The 24892-nt window shown below is 38.1% G+C and overlaps 1 protein-coding gene across 3 annotated transcripts in view; it reads left to right on the top strand.

The window, feature by feature from the left end:
* AGK (acylglycerol kinase) overlaps positions 1 to 24892 on the top strand; it is a 95743-nt gene that overhangs the window by 56892 nt on the left and 13959 nt on the right. For all 3 annotated transcript variants that reach the window (XM_074366906.1, XM_074366905.1, XM_074366904.1), the window contains 6 exons: positions 3897 to 3989; positions 5785 to 5817; positions 7112 to 7206; positions 11296 to 11365; positions 21905 to 21984; positions 24677 to 24734. In XM_074366906.1, the coding sequence (XP_074223007.1) occupies positions 3897 to 3989; positions 5785 to 5817; positions 7112 to 7206; positions 11296 to 11365; positions 21905 to 21984; positions 24677 to 24734 (429 nt within the window). The remainder of the gene's footprint in view (positions 1 to 3896; positions 3990 to 5784; positions 5818 to 7111; positions 7207 to 11295; positions 11366 to 21904; positions 21985 to 24676; positions 24735 to 24892) is intronic.

The following is a 24892-nucleotide window of genomic DNA, read 5'->3' as shown; positions in this document are numbered from 1 at the left end:
CACATCTTTTTGTTAATGATTTCTGATTTAATTGTATTATGGTCAAAGAATGTAGTCTATATAATTCCAGTATTTTAAAGTTTATTGAGACTTGTTTTATGGCCTAGTGTGTGGTTTGTTTTCATAAATGTTTTCTGTATGCCTAAAAAGAATATGTATCAATTATTGGGTACCATGTTTTGTACATGTCCATGAAGTCAAATATGTTAATTGAGTGGCTCAAATCATATGTCCTCGCTGATTTTTTTTCTTCTTTTTAGACTATAGATTGTCCAGGAAGAAGTGTTAAAAATATCCCACTATAATTTTGGACTTGTCTGTTTCTCTCTAATTTTATCCACTTTTTAAAAATATTTTGAGACTATATCAGTAGATTCATTCAAATTTCAGCTCATTTCATTTTTCTCACATTTTGACCCTATTGGATTGTTACATCTAGAGTTACTTCTGTACTCGTTATCTCTCGCTCCATAATAAACTGCCTTGACAACCGTTTTAATGTTTAGGATTCTGTTGGTCAGCAGTCTGTGTTCAGAGCCATTCCTGTGCTGGTCTCACCTGAGGTCCTCAGTGGCATGTCTTTTCATGGCTTGATAGCTCATTTATTTCCTTTTATCACTGAATAATATTCCATTGTGTAGATGGACAACAGTTTATTTATCCATTTACTTATTGAAGGACATCTTGGTTGCTTCCAATTTTGTAATTATGAATAAAGCTTCTTCTGCAGACATTCACATGTAGGGTTTTGTGTGGAAGAACTTCTTCAGCTCATTTGGGTGAACACCTAGGAGTGTGGCTGCTGTATTGTATGGTAAGGGTATGCTTAGCTTTGTAAGAAACTGCCAGACTGCTCTCCAAAAGTGGCCGTACCATTTTGCATTCCCACCAGCAATGAGGGAGATTTTCTGTTGTTCCACATCCTCATCAGCATTTGGCATTCTCAGTGTTTTGAGTTTTTAGCCATTCTAGTAGGTAAATAGTGTTTCTCATTGTCTTAAGTTGCAGTTCCCTAATAACATATAATACTGAGCATTTTTTCTTCTGCTTATTTTCCACCCGTACATTTTCTATGGTGAGGTGTCTGTTCAGATCTTCGCTATTTTAATTGGGTGTTTCTTGTATGTCTTCTTATTGTTGAGTCTAGAGTTTTTTAAATATGAGTTCTTTATCAGTTATGTATTTTGCAAATATTTTCTCTTATATTCTCTTTTGAAGCAGTCTTTTAATTTTCTTAACAGTATTTTGAAAGAGAAGAAATTTTTAATTTTAAGGAAGTCCAACTTACTAATTTTTTCTGTTGTGAATCTTGCTTTGGTGATTTGTCTAAAAACTCATTACCAAACCCAGAATCACCTAGAGCCTCTCCTGTGTTATTTTCTTGAAGTTTTATAGGTTTTTACTTGACATTTAGGTCTCTGATCCATTTTGAGGTAATTTTTGTGAAAGGTATAAGGTTAGATTTTCTGCATCATTAGGCCATGCTTTTTTATCCCTCCTCTTCGGTGCATTTGGAATTTTCCTCTTAAGATCAGCGCCTCGAATGTGTCACCTCTGTTAACATAATCTTTTAAATTACTATCTGTTAAATCTGTCAGTGTCTTTTTGAATTTTGGTTCTTTCATTCATGTACTTATATTTATTAGTTTTTCTTGCAAGTATTTATTGAGTGCCTACTACAAGGTAAGCTCTGTTCTAGGTATTGGAGACACAGTCTGAACAAAAATTTTCCCTGTCTGTTCTCAGAGCTTCCATTTCAATCGTGAAAGGAAGAGATGAAGATAAGAAACATTTGCAAATAAACGTACAATTTGTCAGATGGTGATTAGTGCCAAGAAGAAAAATCAGTCAGGCTAAGGAGAACAAGAGTCATGGGGATGTTAGTTTAGTTCAGAAGGCGAGGAAGTCCGGGTTGATAAGATGACCTTTGAGCAGAGACCTGGGGGAAATGAGCGAGTCATGCAGGTGGGCGAAGGGGAGAATCCAGGCCGAGCACACTGCCTGTTTGGAGGCTCTGCAGAGGTGTGTACTTGGGTTTTGAGGAGGAGTAAGGAGGCCAGTGTGGCTGGAGTAGAATGAGCAAGGGGAGACTGGGAGAGGATGAGGTTGGAGAAGTCACAGGGGCAAGATTGTCAGGTTTGTATCATTTACATATTCAGTAAATCACCTTTCCTCTCCATTGTTGATAAAGTGTTGTGTGGGAAAAGGCTGAATGGAAAGCCCTAAAGAAACGTCGTCAGGAAGCTACCTACAATTTGATGTCACTCCACTGAGCATCTTACTTTGAGCATAAACATTCAATTGGTAGTCAGTTCACCCAATTATATTCTAGTGTATTGTTTCCACATATCTCCACCTTGTCCCCAAGGATATATTGAAATAGCTTGCCAAGTGCCTTGCTGAAGACCTGATAGAATGTCTGTTTGGATTCCCAGATCTTCTGATCTACTAATTTGTCAAAGATGAGGATAGTCTGAAATACCTCCTTCTTAGCGAACGCTTCCTGATTACTTATCTTCTTAGCGAACTCAATGATCACCTATTTCAGGCTGTTCACAAACCATCCTTTTAACCAGGATTGACATAGGTTCTTTTTTTTTTCCAATGGAGTATTTGGATCGATTGAGCTCAATCACCAGGGGCCTATGATTTAATCAGCCGTGTGTGTACAATGAAACTAACATAAAACCCCAGAAAGACAGGTTTTGCAGATCTTCCAGGTTTGGGAACACAGGAAGATTTGGGAAGAGGTGATGTGCCCAGTGAGGGCATGGAAACCCCTGCCCCTTCTTCCCACATACCTTGCCCCATGTACTTCTTCAACTGGCTCTTCATCTGAATCCTTTCTAATAAACTGATAAATGTATATCAGAAAGTATAGTTGTAAAGCCAGTCATTTCATTGTTTAGAATAAAAGTTGAACCACTCATCAGAAGATTAAGTGGTATGAGTCTAGGGGCTTAGTTTTTCCTCTGTGTTAACGGTGGCTGAATAGCTCAGGTGCTTTAGCCCGTCTGAATTCCATCTTTACCTTTTGCCTGTTAGTGTGTCTAGTATAGTGTCAGCTGGAGAGAGTGTGTCCTTACTTTAGTTTAAGTTACATGTGTTAAAATTCAATGCTTGGGTTTAGAGGTAGTGGCTTAGATGGTTCATTTAAGTCCACATGTGTATCTGAGATGAAGTATTTGCAGTAAAGATAGTGAGGCTTAGGTACTGTCTTGTGACTGCCTTGAGTCATGCCTATATTTATGTACAATCATAGAAAAACCGTAATCACCTTTTATTTAGTACAGTGCCAGTTAAGAACAGGTGCCTGGCTAGTTGCTTTTCATACTGCTTTATAACAGTATTATGAGGAAGCTCTTATGTGCTCCCCGCAGTACATGTAATTTCACTGATAAGGAAATTAAGATCCTGAGCGTTTAAGGCCACTCAGCTAAAAAGTAGCAGAGTTGGGATTTAATCTGGGTCTCTTGGGTTCCCAAATCTGTGCTCTTTTCACTACATCTGCTTCTCCTTATTTGCATATACACTTGACTTCCTGCTTTCAGATGGAAGTCACTGGGTAAATGATGTAATTGAATCTGCACTGGACCTGAAATGAGTCCTCTGACTAGCTAACTGTGTAACTGAGACAAATTACTAGGTAAGTTTTATTTTTAAAGTAAGGGGCTGACTACATGGTTTCTGAGGTCCCTTCCAGCTCTACAAATATAAATCTGTAAAAATGATACATAGTTTCTTTGATAACTATTTAGTTTTTCATGTATATGAATTATGTAGAATTTAAGGAAAGATTCAATGTAAAACTTTAAGGAGAATATCCCATATTTTTAGACCTTTGACCTTGTGGCCCTGGGATGATAAATTTACCAAAGGCTCCTTTTGTATTGCAGACAGATTATGAGGGCCAAGCCAAGAAACTCCTGGAGCTGATGGAGAACACAGATGTGATCATTGTTGCTGGAGGAGATGGGACATTGCAAGAGGTAATGGCCGCTTTTCTGTTTGAAACCATTTTGAAGGTGAGGAGAGCAGAAATTAGATCTTTGAGCAGTGGCAGAAAGGGGTTATAATTTAAGGAAATTATTTCTTTGTAATCCGTTCTTTTAGGATTGTTTCTGAAACAAGTATAGCACTACATTTTTTTCACTCACTTTTATTTCACTGCTTTGTATAAATTCTTTACCCAGCACTTAGAAGGGTTTTCATTTATCAAATTTAAGTTTGATAAAACTGAAAAAAGCAAGATACAGAAGGGTGCTGGGAGTGATACGCTTTTTATATTTTGAGGACTCTTAGGAAGTAGCCCACTTTGTTTTGGAATCATAGTTTCAATCATGGGAAGGTTTCTTATAAAATAAACTTAAAGATTCCCTTTAAAAAAAAATGCATCTCTTCATCCTCACATCATTTCCATCCCCTGCAATGTTATCTCCTAAATGTGCATTTAGAGGCAGAGGTCTACGTGTTCAGATACAGCATCTGCCTTTGCTCTACTATTCCATTCCCTTAATGCTTACTTTGGTCCAATAAGAACAGTAAGTATGTTGCCCTGGAAATGCTCTGCTTTTCCAGGACAATAGACTAGAACCTTTATTATTTATTGGGAACCCCTAGAGCCCAGTGCAAGTGCCTCTCCTACTCAGTCCCTCCATCCCTTGTACCATAATTCACATCCGTGCCTCGTTTCTGGTTGCCGTCTGCCTCTCTTTGGTGGTTTCATCAGGGATCAGACAGCAGACAGGGTACTGTTCTGTGTTTGACTTAGCAACTACGTGAGCCTTAGAAAGCTGCTCCTTTTTCTAAAAAAAAAACACTTTATTTATTTATTTATTTTTAATAGAGGTACTGGGGATTGAACCCAGGACCCGGTCCATGTGAATCATGTGCCCTGCCACTGAGCTGTGCCTACCCCCCTTAGTAAGCTTCTTTTAAAAAGACTGTGCTGATGATCCTGTAGTTGCTTTTATGACTTTGAAGTGTGAAGCATACGGATAGCATGCCAACAAAGAGCGAAGTGGACCTCATACAACCCCATTTAATCCTGACATTCAGAGAGACAGGAGGTGAAGGGAAAAGGCTGGCGTCAGCCTTGACTTTACAAAAATTTTAAGAAAGATACCAAATTGTGTATCTGGTATAATCTGGTCATAAAAATATGCCCTGATTAATTGGAGGGAAATATACCAAAATATAAACAACTGCTTAGTGATGGTTATCTTGGGTGGTGGGGTTATGAGAAAGTATTTTTTCTTCAGGTATTTTTCACAGTTTTTACAAGACATATGTATTATAGTTTAAAACTAAAAAATAAATTATGTAAAAATTCAAATTAAAAATGTATTTTTATAGGGGGAATACAATCTCCTTTGTCTTTATGTTCTTCAAAAAGGAACACTTACTGAGAGCTGACTTCTCTCCGAGTGCATTTTACCTCTGTGTGTGCTTCACAGTGGCACGCTGGGGCCTTTTGTATAATTGATGCGTGCATCACATTTATACCCATCTTATAGACCTTAAAACATAATTTTACTAATATAATGTGGAGGTTTTATAATTATTTTATCTTAGTCTTGATAGCACTATTGATCCTAGGTCAAATACAAAATCTAATTTAGCTCTGATCTTATTGAATACTATGTGTTTTAAGAGCCAATCCATTCTTTGACATAGTTTCTAGGAAGAAAACAGGAACAAGTTTGTGGTCCATGAAAATTGAATCCAATTCTTTTATGATAAAGGAAATACAAGTTTCTTTTTTTTTTTTTTTAACATTTATAGGTTATTACTGGAGTTCTTCGAAGAGCAGATGAGGTGAGCTTTAAAATAAGAGTAATTGCACTTTGGTTTTTACCTTTGTATTCTTTTTAATCTCTCTTCACTTCTTTCTTTTCCCCTTTCTCACCATTGTAAGGTGGGCACAAGTTGTGCTGCCTCAGATTTTTGAAGATAAAATACTTCTGCCTCTGTCATGTGACACTTTCATTAACCCATGGTGGACTTTGGGAATCCAGAGTATCCAATGGCTTTTACCAAGAGTTGTTTAAAATATAAAATCACCTGTAGAATCTTTTCTTCAAAAGATTCCTTCATGAAAAAATTCTGGGATATTCATGTATTGGAAACCATACAACAGTTAAAATGAGTGAACTAAGTTTACAAATACCTACATTGTTAAATCTGAACAAATATTCTATTAAAACAAGCAGGTCGCCAAAGTATGTTACGCATTTCTACAAAGTTTTAAAGTTCAGAAAACGAAGATACTGTTAGTGGATGCCTAAACTATGTAGTGCAGGAGTAACAGTGGGCATGGAAAGGAGACCCGCCTACCTCGGGGTGATGCTCTGCGCTGGGAAAGGGGTCAGGAGACTCGGATGAGACGGGACTTCCATTGTATTGCATCATTTATTTCTTCAAACATCTGAAGCAAATTGAATCTGGGTCTTGGGTACATTGTTATTTGTGAGATTATTCTGTCTACTTTTCTACAATGATTTAAAGTATTTTATAAATAACAACAAGAAAGAACCTTCCCAGTCCCTTTGGAATAGTAGATTGAGCTCAAAATAATCTTTAGGGACCTTAGAGTATCTATTGATTTGTGGCATGTAATTAAATTATCTGCTATGCCGTTCTTCTGCTCCTTGAACTTGCTTATTCGCTTAGCCTTGATTGTACTTGAGATAGTTTATAAAGCACTTTCGCCCGTCATCAGACACTGCACAAATGCTAGACATTTTTAGTTGAATTTTATCTGCAACTTTTCCAGGCAGTGTGACAGCACAATACAGCTTTTGTAACAATCATGCAAATGCATCTAATATCTAAGACCCTCACTTTCTTTACCAAATTTCTTTCAACCAGTTGCTGTTGATTAATACTGAAATATTTTTTCCAAAATTTGAAGTTATGTTGTTTTCATGAACTGCCTTGTTCTAGAAATGACTTACTTAGTGTTACCTGATTGCTGGTCTAGGGGTGTGGGGAGGAAAACAGGGGAGCAGGCCTGGGGTCAGTTGCTTTGTCCCAGTGCACGCACCTGTGCCTCTCTGTTCAGCCTCGTTTTCTGACCTAATAATAAAACTTCCCTCTGTTTCTCCCCCAGGCTACCTTCAGTAAGATTCCCATTGGATTTATCCCACTGGGCCAGACCAGTAGTTTGAGTCATACACTCTTTGCCGAAAGTGGAAACAAAGTCCAGTAGGTTGTCAATGTGGGATGGTCACATTTGTGGGTGGGTAAGCCTGGGAATGGAAAATTCACGTGTGTGATATAATTTTTTTTTGAGTTTTGATAACCTGAGACTTCAGATCGTTAAGAGAAGATCAGAGTTCAAGCTTACGGTTGATGGGGCAGTTTCCCTGTGGGTTGTGGGATCCGGTGCTCTAATGTTAACCCCCCGGGTCAGGTATGGAGATGAACGCCGATGTCCTTTTGTCACTTAAGAAGATAGCATCGCTGATCCAAACTTTTTGTACACTTCTATGCTGTGAGATCCTCTGGTGAGGACAGATTTGCAGTGATCATTTGTTTGCTTTAAGTCTGCATGACGACAAATAGCAAGTCCCCTGTGAAGACTGAGCCAGCAACCTTGGCTTCATTACCTTGATAACATAAGTAGCTAAAACAAGCAAATATAGTTACATCCTTTAGGGAGTGCCTAAAGTGGAATGCAGTATGGATAAAGCAGACAGAGAAAGTAGTGTAGCCCTGACATCTAAGTTAAGTCGCTGTGAGTCCAACAGTGTCCTCTGGAGTCAGGCAGATTGTTATTACTGTTCTTTTCTCTCTAAAGCATTATGTAAACAAAGATCTAGTCTTCCAAGAAGATGGGAATCTTGAATTTGAGTCCTGGCTTCGACCGTGACTAAGAGTATAATCTTATATAATGTTGGGCAAAAATTTTCAGGCTCTCATTGTCAGTTGCCTGATCTTTAACATAAGCTTTGTGACACATTGTGGGAGGTCAGTAAGTAATATTTGTTGAATGAATTAATTGAACTCTTCTCAAGATATTTCAGGTTACAACCTTGTAAAATCAGTAACAATAATAATACTCAGGTGATTCTCTGTTTTAGATTTTTTTTCCTGCTTTCGGATTTTTATTTTAAATTGGCATATAATTGATCATACAACATTGTATTAGTTTCAGCTGTACAACACAATGAGTCGATATTTGTATCCCACCACAATACATACAATTAACATCTATCACTATACATAGTTACAGAATTTTCTTCCCTTGTGATGAGAACTTTTAATACATACTCCCTTAAAAACTTTCAAACATGCAATACAGTATGATTAAGTTTAGTCGCCATGCTATACATTCCATCTTCATGACTTATTTTATGACTTTTGACTTCCTTTACCCTTTTTACCTACCTCCCACACCCCACCTCAGACAACCACCTATCTGTTCTCTGTATCATCTATGAACTTGATTTTTTTTTTTTAAGATTCCACATATAGGTGAGATCATATGGTATTTGTCTTTCTCTGTCTGACTTATTTCACTTAGCATAATGCCCTCAAGGTCCATCTATGTGGTCACAAATGGCAAGATTCATTCTTTTTTATTGCTGAATAATATTCCTGTGTGTGTATGTATGTGTGTGTGTGTGTGTGTGTGTGTATGTGTACCACAATTTCTTTATCTGTTCATCTGTTGATGGACACTTAGATTATTTCCGTATCTTGGCTATTGCAAATAATGCTGCAATGAACATGCATATATATTTCAAGTAAGTGTTTTTGTTTTCTTTGCATAAATACCCAGAAGTGGAATTGCTGGATCATATATATGGTGGTTCTAGTTTCAGTTCTTTAAAGAATCTCCATACTGTTTTCCATAGTGACTGCACCAATTTACATTCCCACCAACAGTATATGAGGGTTCCCTTTTCTCTACATCCTCACCAATACTTGTTATTTCTTATCTTTTGGATAATAGCCATTCTAAGAGGTGTGAGGTGATACTGTGGTTTTGATTTGCATTTCCCTGCTGGTTAGTGATACTGGGCATCTTTTCATGCACCTGTTGGGTATCTGTATGTCTTCTTCGGAAAAATATCTATTCAGATCATCTGCCCCTTGATTGTTACTGTTTTTATTGAGTTGTATGTGTTCATTATATATTTTGGGTATTAACCACTTACCAGATACATGATTTGCAAATATTTTCTCCCATTCAGTAGGTTGCCTTTTCATTTAACTGATGGTTTCCTTTGCTGTACAGAAGCTTTTTTGTATAATTTAACCCAGCTTATTTATTTTTACTTCTGGTGTCAGATTCAGAAAACATTGCCAAGACATGTCAAGATGCTTACCTTCTGTGTTTTCTTTTAGGAATTTTATGGTTTCAGATCTTATTACATTCATGTCTTTAATCCATTTTGAGTTAACCTTTGTGTATGGTGTAAGATAGGGATCTGGCGTCATTCTTTGGCATGTGACTGTTCAGTTCTGCTTTGGGATTTTGAATAGGCTGGTTTTGTGGATGTGTTTTTGCTCTTGTAATATTAGGAGTCATCTTGTATCTTTTAACAATTCAGGTAAAAAAAATAAAAGCCTTGATCTATATATCAAACACTAGGCATAAATGTAGACATATATTAGGCCTTTACTAAAACATCGCCCATGTGTCAGGCCTTAATCTAAAGGGGAACATTCAGCTCTTTACCAATCATCCTAAAGCCCAAGGTGGCATTTCAGTTTATTGAATTTTTTCCCGTTTAGAATTTCTGAGGGGCAATAGACACGACAAACAATGAATTACTCAAACATTTTTGCTTCTCTGAGACACAACCTATCTGGCTTGGGTCTTGATTACTTTAGATAGCTAGTCTTTCCCTCATGTCAGTATCGCTTATTTAAACTGCTTGCCAGCATGACCAGATAGGTCGCTGGTGCAGAGGTAGGCCATGTCCCTTGGAGCACCCCTCACCTTTCCAAAAGCCAGGGTATGTGCACATGGCCACCCTCAGGGTCTCTGATAGCCTTCAGTTTTTTAGGGAGCTGATTCTCCCTGTAGTTCAGCTAATTTTGTTGCTACTTCTCATTTATAGTTTAAAGATTTATGAAACTTAATTTATAAGCATGCCCCAGGGCTCTTAGGTAATTAAGTAAGTCTGCCCTGGGTTTAGAATTTTGTAGACCTCTTAACATGGCAGATGCCTGAGGCTATTTAAAAGAACAAGGCTTTGCTTTTTGCATTGCTGTCAAATTTTGTTGTACCATAATTACTACAGAAGGAAAAAGAATTTTGAATTTGGAATGTTGCAGATAAATAATCCTAAAAAATAGCTGTTCCATGCTGCAGTGCTGTTTTATTTAGAACTTTCAATTATTGCTCGAAAATGATAAATTTAAGATTGCATTTTAACTGTCTTGTGCCAAGCAATTTTGAAAAAGAATTAATATAAAAAGACATTTTCAATTGGAACTTTTTTTTTTTTTTTTAAGGACAGTTTCTCAAAAGCACCTTCTTAAACCTCTTAATGTGCTGGATGCTACTCAAAGCAAGTACAGTGCTTTAGAATTCTTTCTAATAGCTTCCTTCAAAATTAATATATTCATATCAAATTAATCTAAGCTGGTGATCATGCTTCTTGCTTTCTCTTAAATTGAGTCTCATTTTTTAAACCGCTGCCTACTTCCCAGATAGCATCTGTATTGAAGGGAAAAATGGGATTAAAAAAATGTTGATAGAGAAATATGAGAAAGTAAAATAGGCTGTTTCTTAAGTTTCAGCTTGCTTACTAGGGAACCCAGCGTGTAATCCGAACATTTGACTTAATGTATATATTTTCGGGATTTATTATATTTTGCTAAGACAACTCCAGCAAGTCCTGTCGTTTACTTAGCCTTTAGGTTATTAGAGTGAAAAGGAATAATGGTTTTTGGAGTGCTGGACTCTCTTACAGTGAATGGAAGATGTTATATTATTATTTATTTAAGTATTGTATTTTCCAGTGATAAGAGTCAGGCACAGTGTAGAGACTCAGTCAATGTGAAGTAAATAAATGACTGGTGCCTTGTATAAACTCCTCTTTGCCAAAGCCTTCTCTTTGAATCCGCATCAGAGCCTTCCGCTGTATTTGTAGCAGTCATTCTTTATACTCTCTCATTCTGCTTTCTTGGAATATTTTGAAGGAATATGTCTTTTTCCTGAGCAAGCCATTAGTACTCTGGGCAGGAATGTGGTTGTGTATGTGTGTGTGTTTCTGTGTTAGGGGAGGGGCTGCTTAATTTTCACAATGTGACCATTTCCTTCTTGTTATCTTCTAGGCGTATTACAGATGCTACACTTGCTGTTGTGAAAGGAGAGACCATTCCACTCGATGTCTTGCAGATCAAGGTAAGGCTGTTTCTTGAGTTCAAAAAAATTAGCAAAGTAAGACACACGTATTAAAGAAGAATAAAATGTAATAGTTCAAATAGTTCAAATGTTGAAAACAACAGTCTCTTTTCTTATCCTTTCCTATACAAAGTATAAGTCCCCAGAGAAAATAATTTTACCTGTTTATTCTAGTTGGTATCTAATCAGTATGCTTATGAGACTACTTTTTAAAATTGTGATTTAAAAAACCCCACAAAACATAAAATTTACCATCGTAACTATTTTTAGCTGTGTAATTCAGTAGTGTTAAGTGTATGATACTACTTTTTGATTAGTCAGTTATAGACCTTATCCCTTTGTTATGCGTAAGGAGTGCTTTATATCACTTCTCAACATAATTGTATCACAATTTTTAGTTCCTCTGTTGATTACCTTTGGACCACAAGTGATTTCTCTCCTATGGTTGTTCTGAGTAGTGAAAGAGCTCATACGTATAAAACCCTTAGGACAGTGCCTGATTTCTTCTTCCCTGTTTATATGGTGGTCACCTCTTTATGCCATGCTCTGCCAAAGTCAGAGTCGAAACCTTTCTCATGTCCCATCTGTCCTTTGGCAGGCCTTGTCTTTGGAATTCAGGTTACTTAGTTGTCTTGCAATCTCAGCTCTCTGATGGGCTTAAGACGAATTATGATTTTATAGATTATCTGGCTTTTTCTCATTTTTAGCATGGGAATAATGTTCTTTGTTGCTTCCTACATCCTAGAGAGGAGCAGACTACCCATTTTTCTATTGTGTTGTCTAACATTTTCTTATTGATTTGCAGGTGAACTCATGAATTATTTTAGAAATATGTTTGTTGGCTATGCCCACTGAAGGGGATTAGAAGTAATGACACCCAAGAGCAGAGAGCATACCTGACCCAGATTTTGGTCTCTAAATACCATCCCCTAAAGGATTCTGGGGAGAGATTACTTTCAGAGGCAGGGCAAGGATGAGGCAAAGAACTACTTAAAAACTGATGGAGACAACACAAAAAGACGTAGGAGCCAGCCTGATGGTATCCTACCGGCCAATTCTGGGACAGTTTGAATATCAAAAAGAATAATGCTAATAGATTATAATACATTAAATAAAAATGATGAATCTATTAATCTACAGTTATATTACAGAAGAATTGTCAGCTTGTAAATGTATAAGATATGACAGAATTAGACAATTACCATTTTGTAATCACTAGTGAAATAATTCAGGCAGGGATCATCAATGGATGCTAAACCCACTGAATAAAAGGTTGTTGAGAAACAAATATCCACACAGCCTCAAATTATCATAGGTTACTAATTACAAAGGGAAAAAATATACCTTTCTAGTAGAGAAATCTAGCATACACCACCTTAATCAAGTGATTAGATGGACATTATCTGCCTCCTAATGTTATATGTTGAGACGGATGCAGCATCATCTATGTGGTTTTCTGCCCAAAACGTTAATCTTAACTGAATCTAGGAATGAGAAAACAAATCCAAATTGTAGGACTTTCTAAAAGCAACCACTGATTTGGCTTCTTCAAAAATGTCAATGTCATGAAATCTAAAAGAAGATAGTCTGTTCAAGATTAAGGGAAACTAAAGAAATACTGTAATTAAATCCAATATGAGATACTGAATTGGAAAAATGAAAAATAGGGACAACCATAAAAGATACCAGAGATACTTTAATATGGATGATATATTATATATTATATGCCAATGTTAGATTTCTTGAGAGTGATGATGGTGTTATGGTTATGTTTGTGTATGTCCTTGTTCTTAGGAGATACGATACTGAAATATTAAGAGTGAAAGTTCATGAAGTCTGCAGTTTATTTGCAGATGATTTAACAATACTAGAAACATATACACACACAGATAAAACTCATGTGAAGAAATGTTGGCATGGTGAATCTGGGTGAGAGGTATGAATGGTGTTCATTGTGCATATAAAAAGGTGTTTGGTTTGACATCTTAACCAAAATTAAAATTTTGGAAGGAAGAAGACCCAATAGCCATTCCTGATTCTTGGCCAGAATCTTCTCTCAAAAAGAGTTTAATTCCTAGGGAAAAGATAGTCTCACTTAAATAGCTATTCCTTCTTCATCTAAATTCTGTCGTTCCCCCACCTGCCACCCCAGGAAAGGCAGATTTCTAAGAAGGCTGAGCCATAAAGCCAGATAATCCTATAAACAGTGGATCCCTGTTTATAGGGATTGTAAAGTATGGATCCCATACTTTACTCAGATTTGGCCTTAAAATGTACCAGCTACATTCAGGTTGTCCTCCAATGGCTATGCACATTTTGTGTTTATGCAAGTTTCCTAACACCTGTGAAAGAAGGGTCCACACTGTGTCGTGATTCCAAACTTCAGTCCTAAAATGTTGCTCTTAGTTGTACAGCATTTGCTACCTGCGTGCTGATGATTGGTGAGCCATGAGCGTGCAGCCCATTTCCCTTTGCTCTTTATGCAGTGGTACCTGGACTCGACTGTGAGTGGCCTCGTTGGTCAGGATAAGAGTGATTTAAGTTGCAGTTGATTCTTTAGCATATAATAAAGCTAAATCGTTCTCACAAAATGTGCTTTCAAGAAATGTCAGCGTAGGAAAGATAGTACAGATGAGCATCCGTGAAGATGTTATTTTTAAAAATTGTTACCAGAGGAGTGAATCAGGGTATCTCTTAATAACAATGATTTACTGCTTCTTATTTATGTGTGAGAAGTAATACGTTCCAGAGTAATTAAGTTTTAACTGGAAATTCTTTGATTGAGCTTGTATTTAAATGTCTCTTATCTCCTTTATCTTTTTCTTTCTGATTTTATGAGTTGATGAAACCAGTATCAAAGGTACCAGAGGCTCTGTAAATTGATAACATATCTGAGGAAGCAGAAAACTTTAAAAATCAATTCCTGGAAAACATAGTACAATAGCGTCTGTGTAGTTTCTCAGGCACCCAGCTAGGCTGAATTTGTCTTCTCTTTTTTCCTTATTTCTGGAAATTGCTTTCAGAATATGATGAAAAGCGTTACAGATGAAGTCCGATACCAGATTCCTCTTCTTTTAAAAAACAAACTAAAACACAATTGAACATGTAACTGAAGAGTCTCCAAAGATTAAAGAAATAGCCCTTGGAAGCTATAATAGTGCTTTATATCTGCATTTTCCGCTGGAAGTTCCCATCTCCTTAGGACCTCTGACTCAGTGAGGAAGGCAAGATGTGTATTAGTATCTTCATTTGACAGATTTTTAAAAAGAGTTATCTGGTCATATAGCTAGTTGTGCTGGAGGCAGAAGTAGAATCTAAATTTTCCATCTCAAGGTCCATTGCTTTTTCCTTCACTTTTCCAGGTGGGATCACTCTTGGCTTAGCCCATGATCTTTAAGGCGTATTCTTCCCATGAGACATCTACAATGCCTAGAACTTGATTTTAAAGTAACTATGGTAAAGATGTATGGAATTCTTTCTAGTTCTTTCTTTTTGGTCTTTCTGTTGGACTGAGACCCTGCCAACCCAGAACTACATGAGGCTAGGGGAGGTGGTGAGAAGTGAGAATCTGTCTTTTTCTCCTGTCTGTCATTCCTGGCTAATGACACGGCTTCTTCTGTTAAAGCCCCGACTCGGATCCTTCTCTTACAAGGAGGCTTAGATCTGCTGTAGAGCTCCTTCTGCCTTGTGTCTCTCTCCATCTAGAATCCCTCAGAACTCCTGGATTAGGCAGCTGTCTAGTTGATAGGAATTGGTTTCTTTTCACCTTTCCTTAATTTTTTGGGGTTTTTTTTAAATTGAAGTACAGTCAGTTACAATGCGTCAATTTCTGGTGTACAGCACAATGTCCCAGTCATGCATATACATACATATGTTTCTTTTCATATTCTTTTTTTTAAAGTACTTTTTAAAAAACATTTTTTATTGATTTATAATCATTTTACAATGTTGTGTCAAATTCCTGTGTAGAGCACAATTTTTCAGTTATACATGAACATATATATATTCATTGTCACATTTTTTTTTCTCTGTGAGCTACCATAAGATCTTGTATATATTTCCCTGTGCTATACAGTACAATGTTGTTTATCTGTTCTACAATTTTGAAATCCCGTCTATCCCTTCCCCCCTTCCGCCCCCTTGGCAACCACCAGGTTTGTATTCTATGTCTATGAGTCTGTTTCTGTTTTGTATTTATGCTTTGTTTGTTTGTTTTTGATTTTTTTTTTTTTTTAGATTCCACATATGAGCGATCTCATGTGGTATTTTTCTTTCTGTTTCTGGCTTCACTTAGAATGACATTCTCTAGGAGCATCCATGTTGCTGCAAATGGCGTTATGTTGTCAGTTTTTATGGCTGAGTAGTATTCCATTATATAAATACACCACATCTTCTTTATCCAATCATCCATTGATGGACATAGATGCAGAAAAAGCATTTGATAAAATTCAACACCCATTTATGATAAAAGCTCTCACCAAAGTGGGTATAGAGGGAACATATCTCAACATAATAAAAGCTATATATGACAAACCTACAGCCAGCATAGTACTCAACGGTGAAAAACTCAAAAGCTTCCCACTAAAATCTGGGACAAGACAAAGGTGCCCACTATCACCACTCCTATTCAACATAGTCTTGGAAGCCCTAGTCGTATTCTTTTTCATTAAAGGTTATTACAAGATATTGAACATAGTTCCCTGTGCTATACAGCTGAAACTTTTAAAATCTATTTTTATATATAGTGGCTAACATTTGTAAATCTCGAACTCCCAGATTTATCCCTTCCCATCCCCTTTCCCCAGTAACCATAAGATTGTTTACTATGTTTGCAAGTCTGTTTCTGTTATGTAGATGAGTTCATAGTGTCCCTTTTTTTTTTTTTTAGATTCCACATATGTGAGATATATGGTATTTTTCTTTCTCTTTCTGGCTTACTTCACTCAGAATCACAATCTCCAGGTCCATTCATGTTGCTGCAAATGGCATTATTTTATTCTTTGTTATGGCAGAGTAGTATTCCATTGTATAAATATACTACAACTTCTTTATCCAGTCATCTGTCGGTGGACATTCAGGTTGCTTCCATGTCTTGACTATTGTATATAGTGCTGCTAGGAACATTGGGGTGCATGTATCTTGTTCCTTAAGTTTTGTTCCAATCAGCTCTTTCTGTTATTTTCCTCTGCAAACCATGAGGCCACTTACCCACAGGGATTTGCTCTTTCCAGGGGTAACTCTGACTTAGGGCAAACTCATCACCTTTGCAGTTAAGAGCTGTCTGTGTGCCTGTTTCTGTATCTGTTTGTGTGTTCTGACCTCTCCGTCTCATAATCTGACGTGTGCCCAGACCTTCATTGGGCTAAGATGTAGTGGTGCTTTATCCGTTGCCTTATACGCTTTCCATCCGACCTTGCTTACTTCCCTGTGCTTGTGACCAGTCTCTCCGCTACTGACCCTCAGGCCTATTCTCAATCCCAAGGGCTCTGTGCCCACCTGCTTCTTTGAAACTTCCCACTCTTCTCTTCACACTCATTTCCAGTTGTCGAGAGCCATTCCTGTCCCTTTGCTAGGATGTAGCGCCCCAATTCAGTGGGACCTTAAGGTTACGAGACTTCTTAGTTCTAAAGTTCTTCCCCCAACACGAAGAAAGAGAAAACAGTCCTAGAACACCAGTCAGGAAATCTTGAGTACTTATCCCAGCACTCTTTGCCTACACTACATGCTTTAGAACAGCCTTTCCCCAAGGAGTATTGCTTAGGCAAGATGTCTTCCCAGAGAAGGGTTGCACAGTTAACAACTCAGGAAACCTGCATATTGTATTTCTCCTTTTGGAAATTTACAATGTTTACTGACATATTAAAGACTCCAAGAAGAACCGCAGTAAACATAACTTGTTTCATACCAAATAAGTTTGGTATTTCCCACCTTATTTCAACACGGAATCTTCTAGCATTATCATCATCATTATCATTATTAGATATAATGCTTATTAACGTCTTAAGAAACATTTGGGAAATGTTCCTGTAGATACAGCAAACCAGTCACATAGTGTTGTTTCTCTCCTTTAGGCTAGAACACTCTTTCTTCACTTGTTTCTTTTCTTTCTCTCTACTTCTCTCACCAGCCTCCCAAACCTAGGTACTTTATTTTTTCTTCTTTCATTTTTAGGGAGGACTGGGGAAATCACTATGGTATATACTTACTATTATAATACAGTGTCTTTCCTCCATGGACCTGGTCTCTCTCTCTCTCTCTTTTTAATTAGCATGCATCTTCCCTAGCCCAATGCTGTACGATTCAGCCTTGTTCACTCTTCAGTACTATATAGTGCTTAGCTCACTGTTGGGAACCTCCTAGGTAGATCTTCAAAAATTATAATGAATAAATAAAAGAATGAATCCAGGATTTATATAGCTATCAATGTAGATATAGACATACACACACATATATGCATATATATGTATATGCTGGATAAAAAAATATAGTTAAATTACATTGAAAATTCCTTCTACCCCCCCTACCCACTCCCTCTGTCAACCACCAGTCTGTTCTCTGTATTATCTGTGAGCTTGTGGGGGTTTTGTTTGTTTGTTTGTTTGTTTTTTGGTAAATTTGTTGTTCTTTTTAGATTCCATGTATTAGGGAAATGTCTTTGTCTTTCTCTGACTTACTGTCTTTCTCTGACTTATTTCATTTAGCACAATGCCCTCAAGGTCCATCTATGTTGTCACAAATGGCAAGATTTTGTTCTTTTTTATGGCTGAATAATATTCCTTGTGTGTGTGTGTTCATGTGTGTGTGTGTGTAGCACAATTTCTTTATCCTTTCATCTATTGACGGACTCTTAGGTTGTTTCCATATCTTTGCAGTTGTTAATAATGCTACAATGAATATGGGGGTGCATATATCTTTTGAGTTAGTGTTTTTGTTTTCTTTGGGTAAATACCTAGAAATGGAATTGCTGGATCATATGGTAGTTCTATTTTTAAGTTTTTGAGGAAGCGCCATACTGTTTTCCATAATGGCTGCAGCAATATACATTCCCACCAACAGTACATGAGGGTTCTTTTCTCCATGTCCTTGCCAGCACTTGTTATTTCTAGTCCTTTTGATAATAGCCTTTCTAACAGGTGTGACGTTTTATCCCATTGTGGTTTTGTTTGCCTTTCTCTGATGATTGATGATGCTGTGCATCTTTTCATGTTGCTGTTGGCCATCAGTATGTCTTCTTTGGAAAAATGTCTATTCCTATCCTCTGCCTATTTTACAAGTGGATTTTTTTTTCTATTGAGTTGTATATGTCCTTTATATATATGTTGGATATTAATCCCTTATCAGATACATGATTTACAAATATTTTCTCCGATTTATTGGGTTGCCTTTTCATTTTGTTGATGGTTTCCTTCCTTTACTGTACAGAAACTTTTAGTATGATGTAGCCCCATTTATTTATTTTTGCTTTTGTTGTTTTGCTTTTGGTGTCAGATCGAAAAATGATGGCCAAGATTTAAGTTAGGAAGCTCACCCCCTATGTCTTCTTCTAGGAGTTTTGTTTCAGGCATTACATTCAAGTCTTTCATGCATTTTGAGTTAATCTTTGTATGATGTAAAATAATGGTCCAGTTTCATTCTCTTGCATGTTTTCCTAGCACCATTTATTGGAGAGACACCTTTCTCCATTGTGTATTCTTGCTCCTCTGTCATAAATTAATTGACCATACATGTATGAATTTATTTCTGTAATCTGTTCTGTTCCATAGATTTACGTGTCTATTTTTATGCTGATACCATCTAGTTTTAATTAATATAGCTTTGCAATATATTTGAAATCAGGGAGTGTGACACCTCCGGCTTTGTTCCTCTTTCTCAGGTTGCTTTGGCTATTTGGATTTTTTTTGTGGTTCCATACAAATTTTAGCATTATTTGTTCTAGTTCTTTGAAAAATGCCATTGAAATTTTGAATGCATTGAATCTGTAATGAGTAATAAGGACATTTGAACATCATTAATTCTTCCAATCCAGGAGTATAGACTATCTTCCCATTTATCTGTGTCATTTTCAATTTCTTTTATTAATGTCCTATAGTTTTCAATATACGGATCCTCCATGTCCTTCATTAAATTTACTCCTAGATATTTTATTCCTTTTGATGCAATTTTAAATGGGATTGTTTTCTTCCTCTTTCTGATGCTTTGTTATTAGAGTAGAGAAATGCCACAGATTTTTGTGGGTTGATTTTGTATCTTGCAACTTTATTGAATTTATTGGTTCTATCATGTCATCTGTAAATAGTTTTACTTCTTCCTTCCCACTTTGGATGCCTTTTATTTCTTTTTCTTGCCTAATTGCTCTGGCTAAGACTTCCAATACTATGTTGAATAAAAATGGTGAGAGCGGGCATTCTTGTCTTTCTTGCTCATGATCTTAGAGGAAAGTCTTTCAGCTTTTACCATTGAGTATGATGTTAGCTGTGATCTTGTCATATATGGCCTTTATTATGTTGAGGTATGTTCTACCTATACGCATTTTGCTGAGAATTTTTATCATAAATCAGTGTTGAATTTTGTCACATACTTTTTCTGCATCTAGTAAGATGATCATATGATTTTTCCTGTATTTTGTTAATGTGGCATTCGCATTGACTAATTTGAGGATGTTGACCCATCCCTGCGTCCCTGGAATAAGTCCTAGATGATTTATGGTGTATTATCCTTTAAATGTATGGTTAAATTTGGTTTGCTTATATTTCATTGAGAATTTTTTCATCTATTTTCATCAAGAATGTTGGCCTTTAATTTTCTTTTCTTGCATTATCCTTGTATGGTTTTGATATCAGAGTAATGCTGGCCTCATAAAATCAATTGGAAAGAATTCCCTCCTCTTTTTGAGGGGCGGGGGTAGAATCTGAGAAGGATTTGTATTAATTCTCCTCTGAATATTTGATAAAATTCACCAGTGAAACTGTCTGGCCCTGGACTTTTGTTTGTTGAGAGGTTTTTATTACTGATTCAGTATCTTTGCTAGTAATCAGTCTGTTCAGATTTTACCTTATTCTTTAAAGTTGATAGTTTGACTTAAAACTTCTGTTGTGTGTTCCCTGACCCTCCATCTCCTTCGCTCCCTCACTCATTATACAGTTGCACTTGCTCTGTAGTTTCATGATACTTGATACATAGCTCTGTTCTGTGAACCTACTGCATTGTGTTGTCATTGTCTGTGCCTGTGTACCCCCATATACCTTGAGCTCTTTGAGGGCAGGCATTTTTTATCGCTATTTCCTCATATGCAATATATATCCGTTAATGATGGTTCATGAAAAACATGAGTGAATGAGTGGGTGGACGATCAGCTTCGTATAGTTGGGGTGGCTCGAGCCCCGCCGTCCTTCACAGTATCCACTCGGCACCCAGGAGACTAACACGTCATTGCTGTGGCTGCCAGTCGTGAGTTGCCTCACCGTCCCCTCTCTGCGCTACCATTTCTCCCTTGTTCCCATTTCCCTTGCTTAAGCAGGTCCAGAGAGCAGAAAAGCAACTCTGCTTCAACAGATACACAAGCAAGGAATGAGCGGCCAGGGACCTTTACTTGCAGGCTGGCCCTCAGCTGGAAAACCCTCACTGTTTCAGCGTGGTGGGAACGGGAGTGAAAGCGGGATTGGAGGAGGACTGAGAGGGGATCGCTACCTCTCTTAAGACTTAAACAATTTCTCTAGGCCAGCAACTTACAGTGCAAAGGATTCTCCTCCAGTTCCTAATCTTCTGCTTAGACTGGCTGTGATGGTGGCATGGCAGAAACTGAACTGGCTGTGTGCCTGTGTAGCGATTGCTGTGGGGTTGTGTCTAGCATTTGGCAGCTCTCTTTAGAATGCACAGGTACCCTTTCAGAATCCTGGTGTGTACATTTTCATGTAGGAAAGTCTGTCATGGAGGATAAACTCTTAGCGGCAGTGGCTCTATTCTGTGTTTTCTATATATTGCTAAACTCACTGATTTATTAGAATCTCACTGATTATAATATGCAGTATTTGGCCATAAAGCATTGGACTAAATCCACATCCCTTTTTATTCCAACTTGTTATGACAAATATCTGGCTGTATTTTCAGATATTCAGGTGAAACATTCTGGAGTACATACCAAGATTCCTGTCTTCCTTGACAGCTCTTGGCCCTCCAAAGAGAATGCAGGCTTAAATTATCTTTGTCTTGGACAAACGTAAGAGAGAGAAGAAATTCCAGCTGACCCAACTAATTGGTCCAAGAATCAGCATAATGATTACAGTCTGATGTTAGATAATATGTTTTCATGTCAACAGATTCATGAGGCCTAATACATAAAAATTTGTTTCATTTTACAGTACAGTTAATTCAAGTACTTTCACTCAGCACTCACAGAGTTAATTAAACTTTGAATCTCCCTTTTAGAATTTGGGTTCGATGAAATGAAAAGTAGGCCATGAACATCTGCTGGTTACTTATCAGCAGAGAGTTCCAAGTGAATTGTCATTATTAATTTAACTAAATGTATTTAACTTCCAGGGTGAAAAGGAACAGCCTGTGTTTGCCCTGACTGGCCTTCGATGGGGATCCTTCCGAGACGCCGGCGTCACAGTCAGCAAGTAAAGGGTCACTCTCGTAATGTGTTAGTCTGCCCCTGCCTTTGACATTTTAGTATGTAGTGATCTGGGAATAAATGTGGTGGACCTGGAGGCGGAGTTATGTATGAATAATAGAGGTAGAGGTTTAAATCTTATGTGCAGAAAGGTTGGGGAAAGTTCCAGTTTCCTCCACACTAGCTTGGTGGTAGCTAAAGTGGAGCAGAGTGCGCCCCTCTTTCTGACATATCTGAGCGTGGGTTAGGCCAAGCTGGACCCAAGGGCGTCTGGGAGGCCTCTCCGCCTGCAGCCTGCTTAGCTGGGTACCAGGTGAAGGGTGCCGCTGGGCCACAGCCTCGTGGAGCTTTTACATCCCTGGTTGGAAGACTCCCCCTGAGAGGTGTTCTTTCTGAAGGCCCAGCAGATCCACAGACCCCGGGCTGCCTCTTTCAGAGGAGGAAGAAAGGCAGATGCCTGGCTCTGGTGTCTGATGGAAGAAACAGGCCTGTGGAGGAGGTAATTAGAGGGCCACTGCTGGCTTTTTGTGGGAATGGGCTTAGTTTTGGAGAATTCATTGTGTAAAATAAAACTTCTGGCTTGGAAAGAGGGTGTGTCCTGTTCCCTGTGATGCAGAGAGATTGTGCAGGCAGAGGTTTCCTGAGGCAGGACTGAAGGAGACACGGCATGAGGTTTGCTTCCTCTCTGGTGGGCATTATTTTTTTCTGCACCTTTTCTTGAAAACGGGCTTGCAATTTGAGTATAGTTTAAATAAATTGTGGTTGATTGCACACACAGCTTTTATCAAGAAACCCCTCTTTGACTTTGTAGGCATTCCTGCCACACTTTCTTTACAGAAATTTTCTTTCACTGGTGTCACTCTGTTCTTCCTGCTAATCAAGTCCCTGACAGTAGGGCTGTCCAAAGAGAGAGATTTCTGTGTTATGGCTCACACTGCATTCTTTACTATGTCACAGCTTTTCTTTGCAAGTGTGCCACAATTATCTTGATTGCACAAGTCATCTTGCATCTGCTGTGTAATCTCAAGCAGCAGCACTTTGCCAAGAGGGATTACTTAGTTTCCCCTGATAGTCTGGCGAGAGCAGATTGCTCTCCAAACGTGTTAAGCACCTGTTAGGAATGGGTCAGTCCCTTTAGAAATATGATAACACGTGCCCGTATTTCGACTGATTTCTAAACAGTGGATTTTAACGTTCTGGTGCTGGTTACCTAATAGCTGGATGCGGACCATCCGCTGAGTCACTCCATGTGTTATGGAAGGAACAGTCTGGATGTGGGAAACCACTTCCTGGCTGGCCTTAGGAAGGCTGCGAGCCACGGTATCAGAATTTGCTGTGGACAGAGGTGAAGGGAGCTGCAGGCAGTTTAGAAATGAAACTGCCTTGGCTGGGGTGTTTTTCTGACTGGCTGTTTGGGGAAAGAAGTCAGTCATTAAGTAACCTGTCAAATAAAACACAAAAAGAAAAACATCAGATGATCTAGGCCTCATTAACAGCATCACGGTACTTCCCTGAATTGTACAGTGGTTCTGCACTGCTCACTGCAGACCCACTCTCCTTGTTCTGGCTCCTTAACCCGCCATCCGCCCCCCCCCACCCCCCGATTACATAGTCGTGTGTCTTTAAAGCTTCTGCTCTGGCTCTTATGCTCAGTGTTTCCCGGACTTTGGCTGTTCCTCCTGCCTGCAGTGACTCCCTCCCCTCTTCCGTGTATGTAAGTCCAACCCTTGTTTCTGGGTTTCAGACCCTCACTCTGTCCTTGTGTCATTCATTACACCAGCGTGGCTGCTCCACTGAATTTAGGCCCTTAATGATTTCTTGTCCCTTCTTGCCTCCCCTTACCAATAAATAGTGATCAGTTTATACCATGTCATGTGAACATATAGTCGTTTGTTGTTTTCTATTACTTTTTTGGGTCTTATTTCCTCACATTAGAAGCCCTCAAAGGCAAGAATTTTATACTCTTTGTATTTATTGCTTCTGTTTCCTCCATTTACACAGTAGGTGCTAAATAAATGCATATTGCTCCGAATCAAATAGAAGGCAGATAAGATGGGCTAGTAGGTGACAGAGACACGTCTTAAGAGAGAAATCTTCTTTATGCCACTTTTCTAATTCCACCGAGGCATCGTTTTCTCTCGGTAGCTTTATGTGTTGAGCCACATGAAGCAGACCCTCTGTGTTTCCAGATTTAACATTTGCCATTTTCAAGCTGTGTAACACGAGTAATGTGAAATTATGCTGATTTACAGATTTTAATTGTCTGTCTGTGTGTGAGAGAGAACGTGGTGCACAGGATCCGGCCATTTAGCTCCTGAGTCAGAGCACCCGGCATCTGTGCTATTGCAGCTTTATCATTCTCCACTCACTCGGAATGTGTACTCAGCTGTATTCCATGGTGGAAAGTACATATCACAGGGATACCTGTGGATTCAGAGTGCGTCAGGGAACCTCGGATTATATATCCCTTGTAAATTGCAAGGCTCTATCTGCTGTATAACTAATTCCGTACTGCTTGCCATGGCATTCAAATGCAGATTAAAAACTTACTCTATTACTTTTTTATGCTGACCCAGTCTCCAAGCCTCCAGAGCCGACACTCAGTAGTGGTGTAACTCCAATGTATTATCTGAATGGTGTCTAGCACATTGATCATTCTTTTAATATTCTAATTCGATTTTTATCTTGATCTTTCTCAGGTACTGGTATCTGGGGCCTCTAAAAACCAAAGCAGCCCACTTTTTCAGCACTCTTAAGGTAAATGCAGTTTACAATGTAGAAATTTGCCTTCTGTTATTTTGTTGTTATTCTGTGATATACGTATTTGGAAGTTTTAAAAATTGCTTGCTACAGATGTATATGGCATGCTCCAGTACTAAAATGAGGCATAGTTCCTTAACTTATAAATGCAGAAA

This window comes from Camelus bactrianus, chromosome 7, assembly GCF_048773025.1.
Source record: "Camelus bactrianus isolate YW-2024 breed Bactrian camel chromosome 7, ASM4877302v1, whole genome shotgun sequence".
NCBI lineage: Eukaryota > Metazoa > Chordata > Mammalia > Artiodactyla > Camelidae > Camelus > Camelus bactrianus.
Note: the sequence above shows the minus strand (reverse complement) of the source record. Positions and strands in the feature narration are given on the sequence as shown.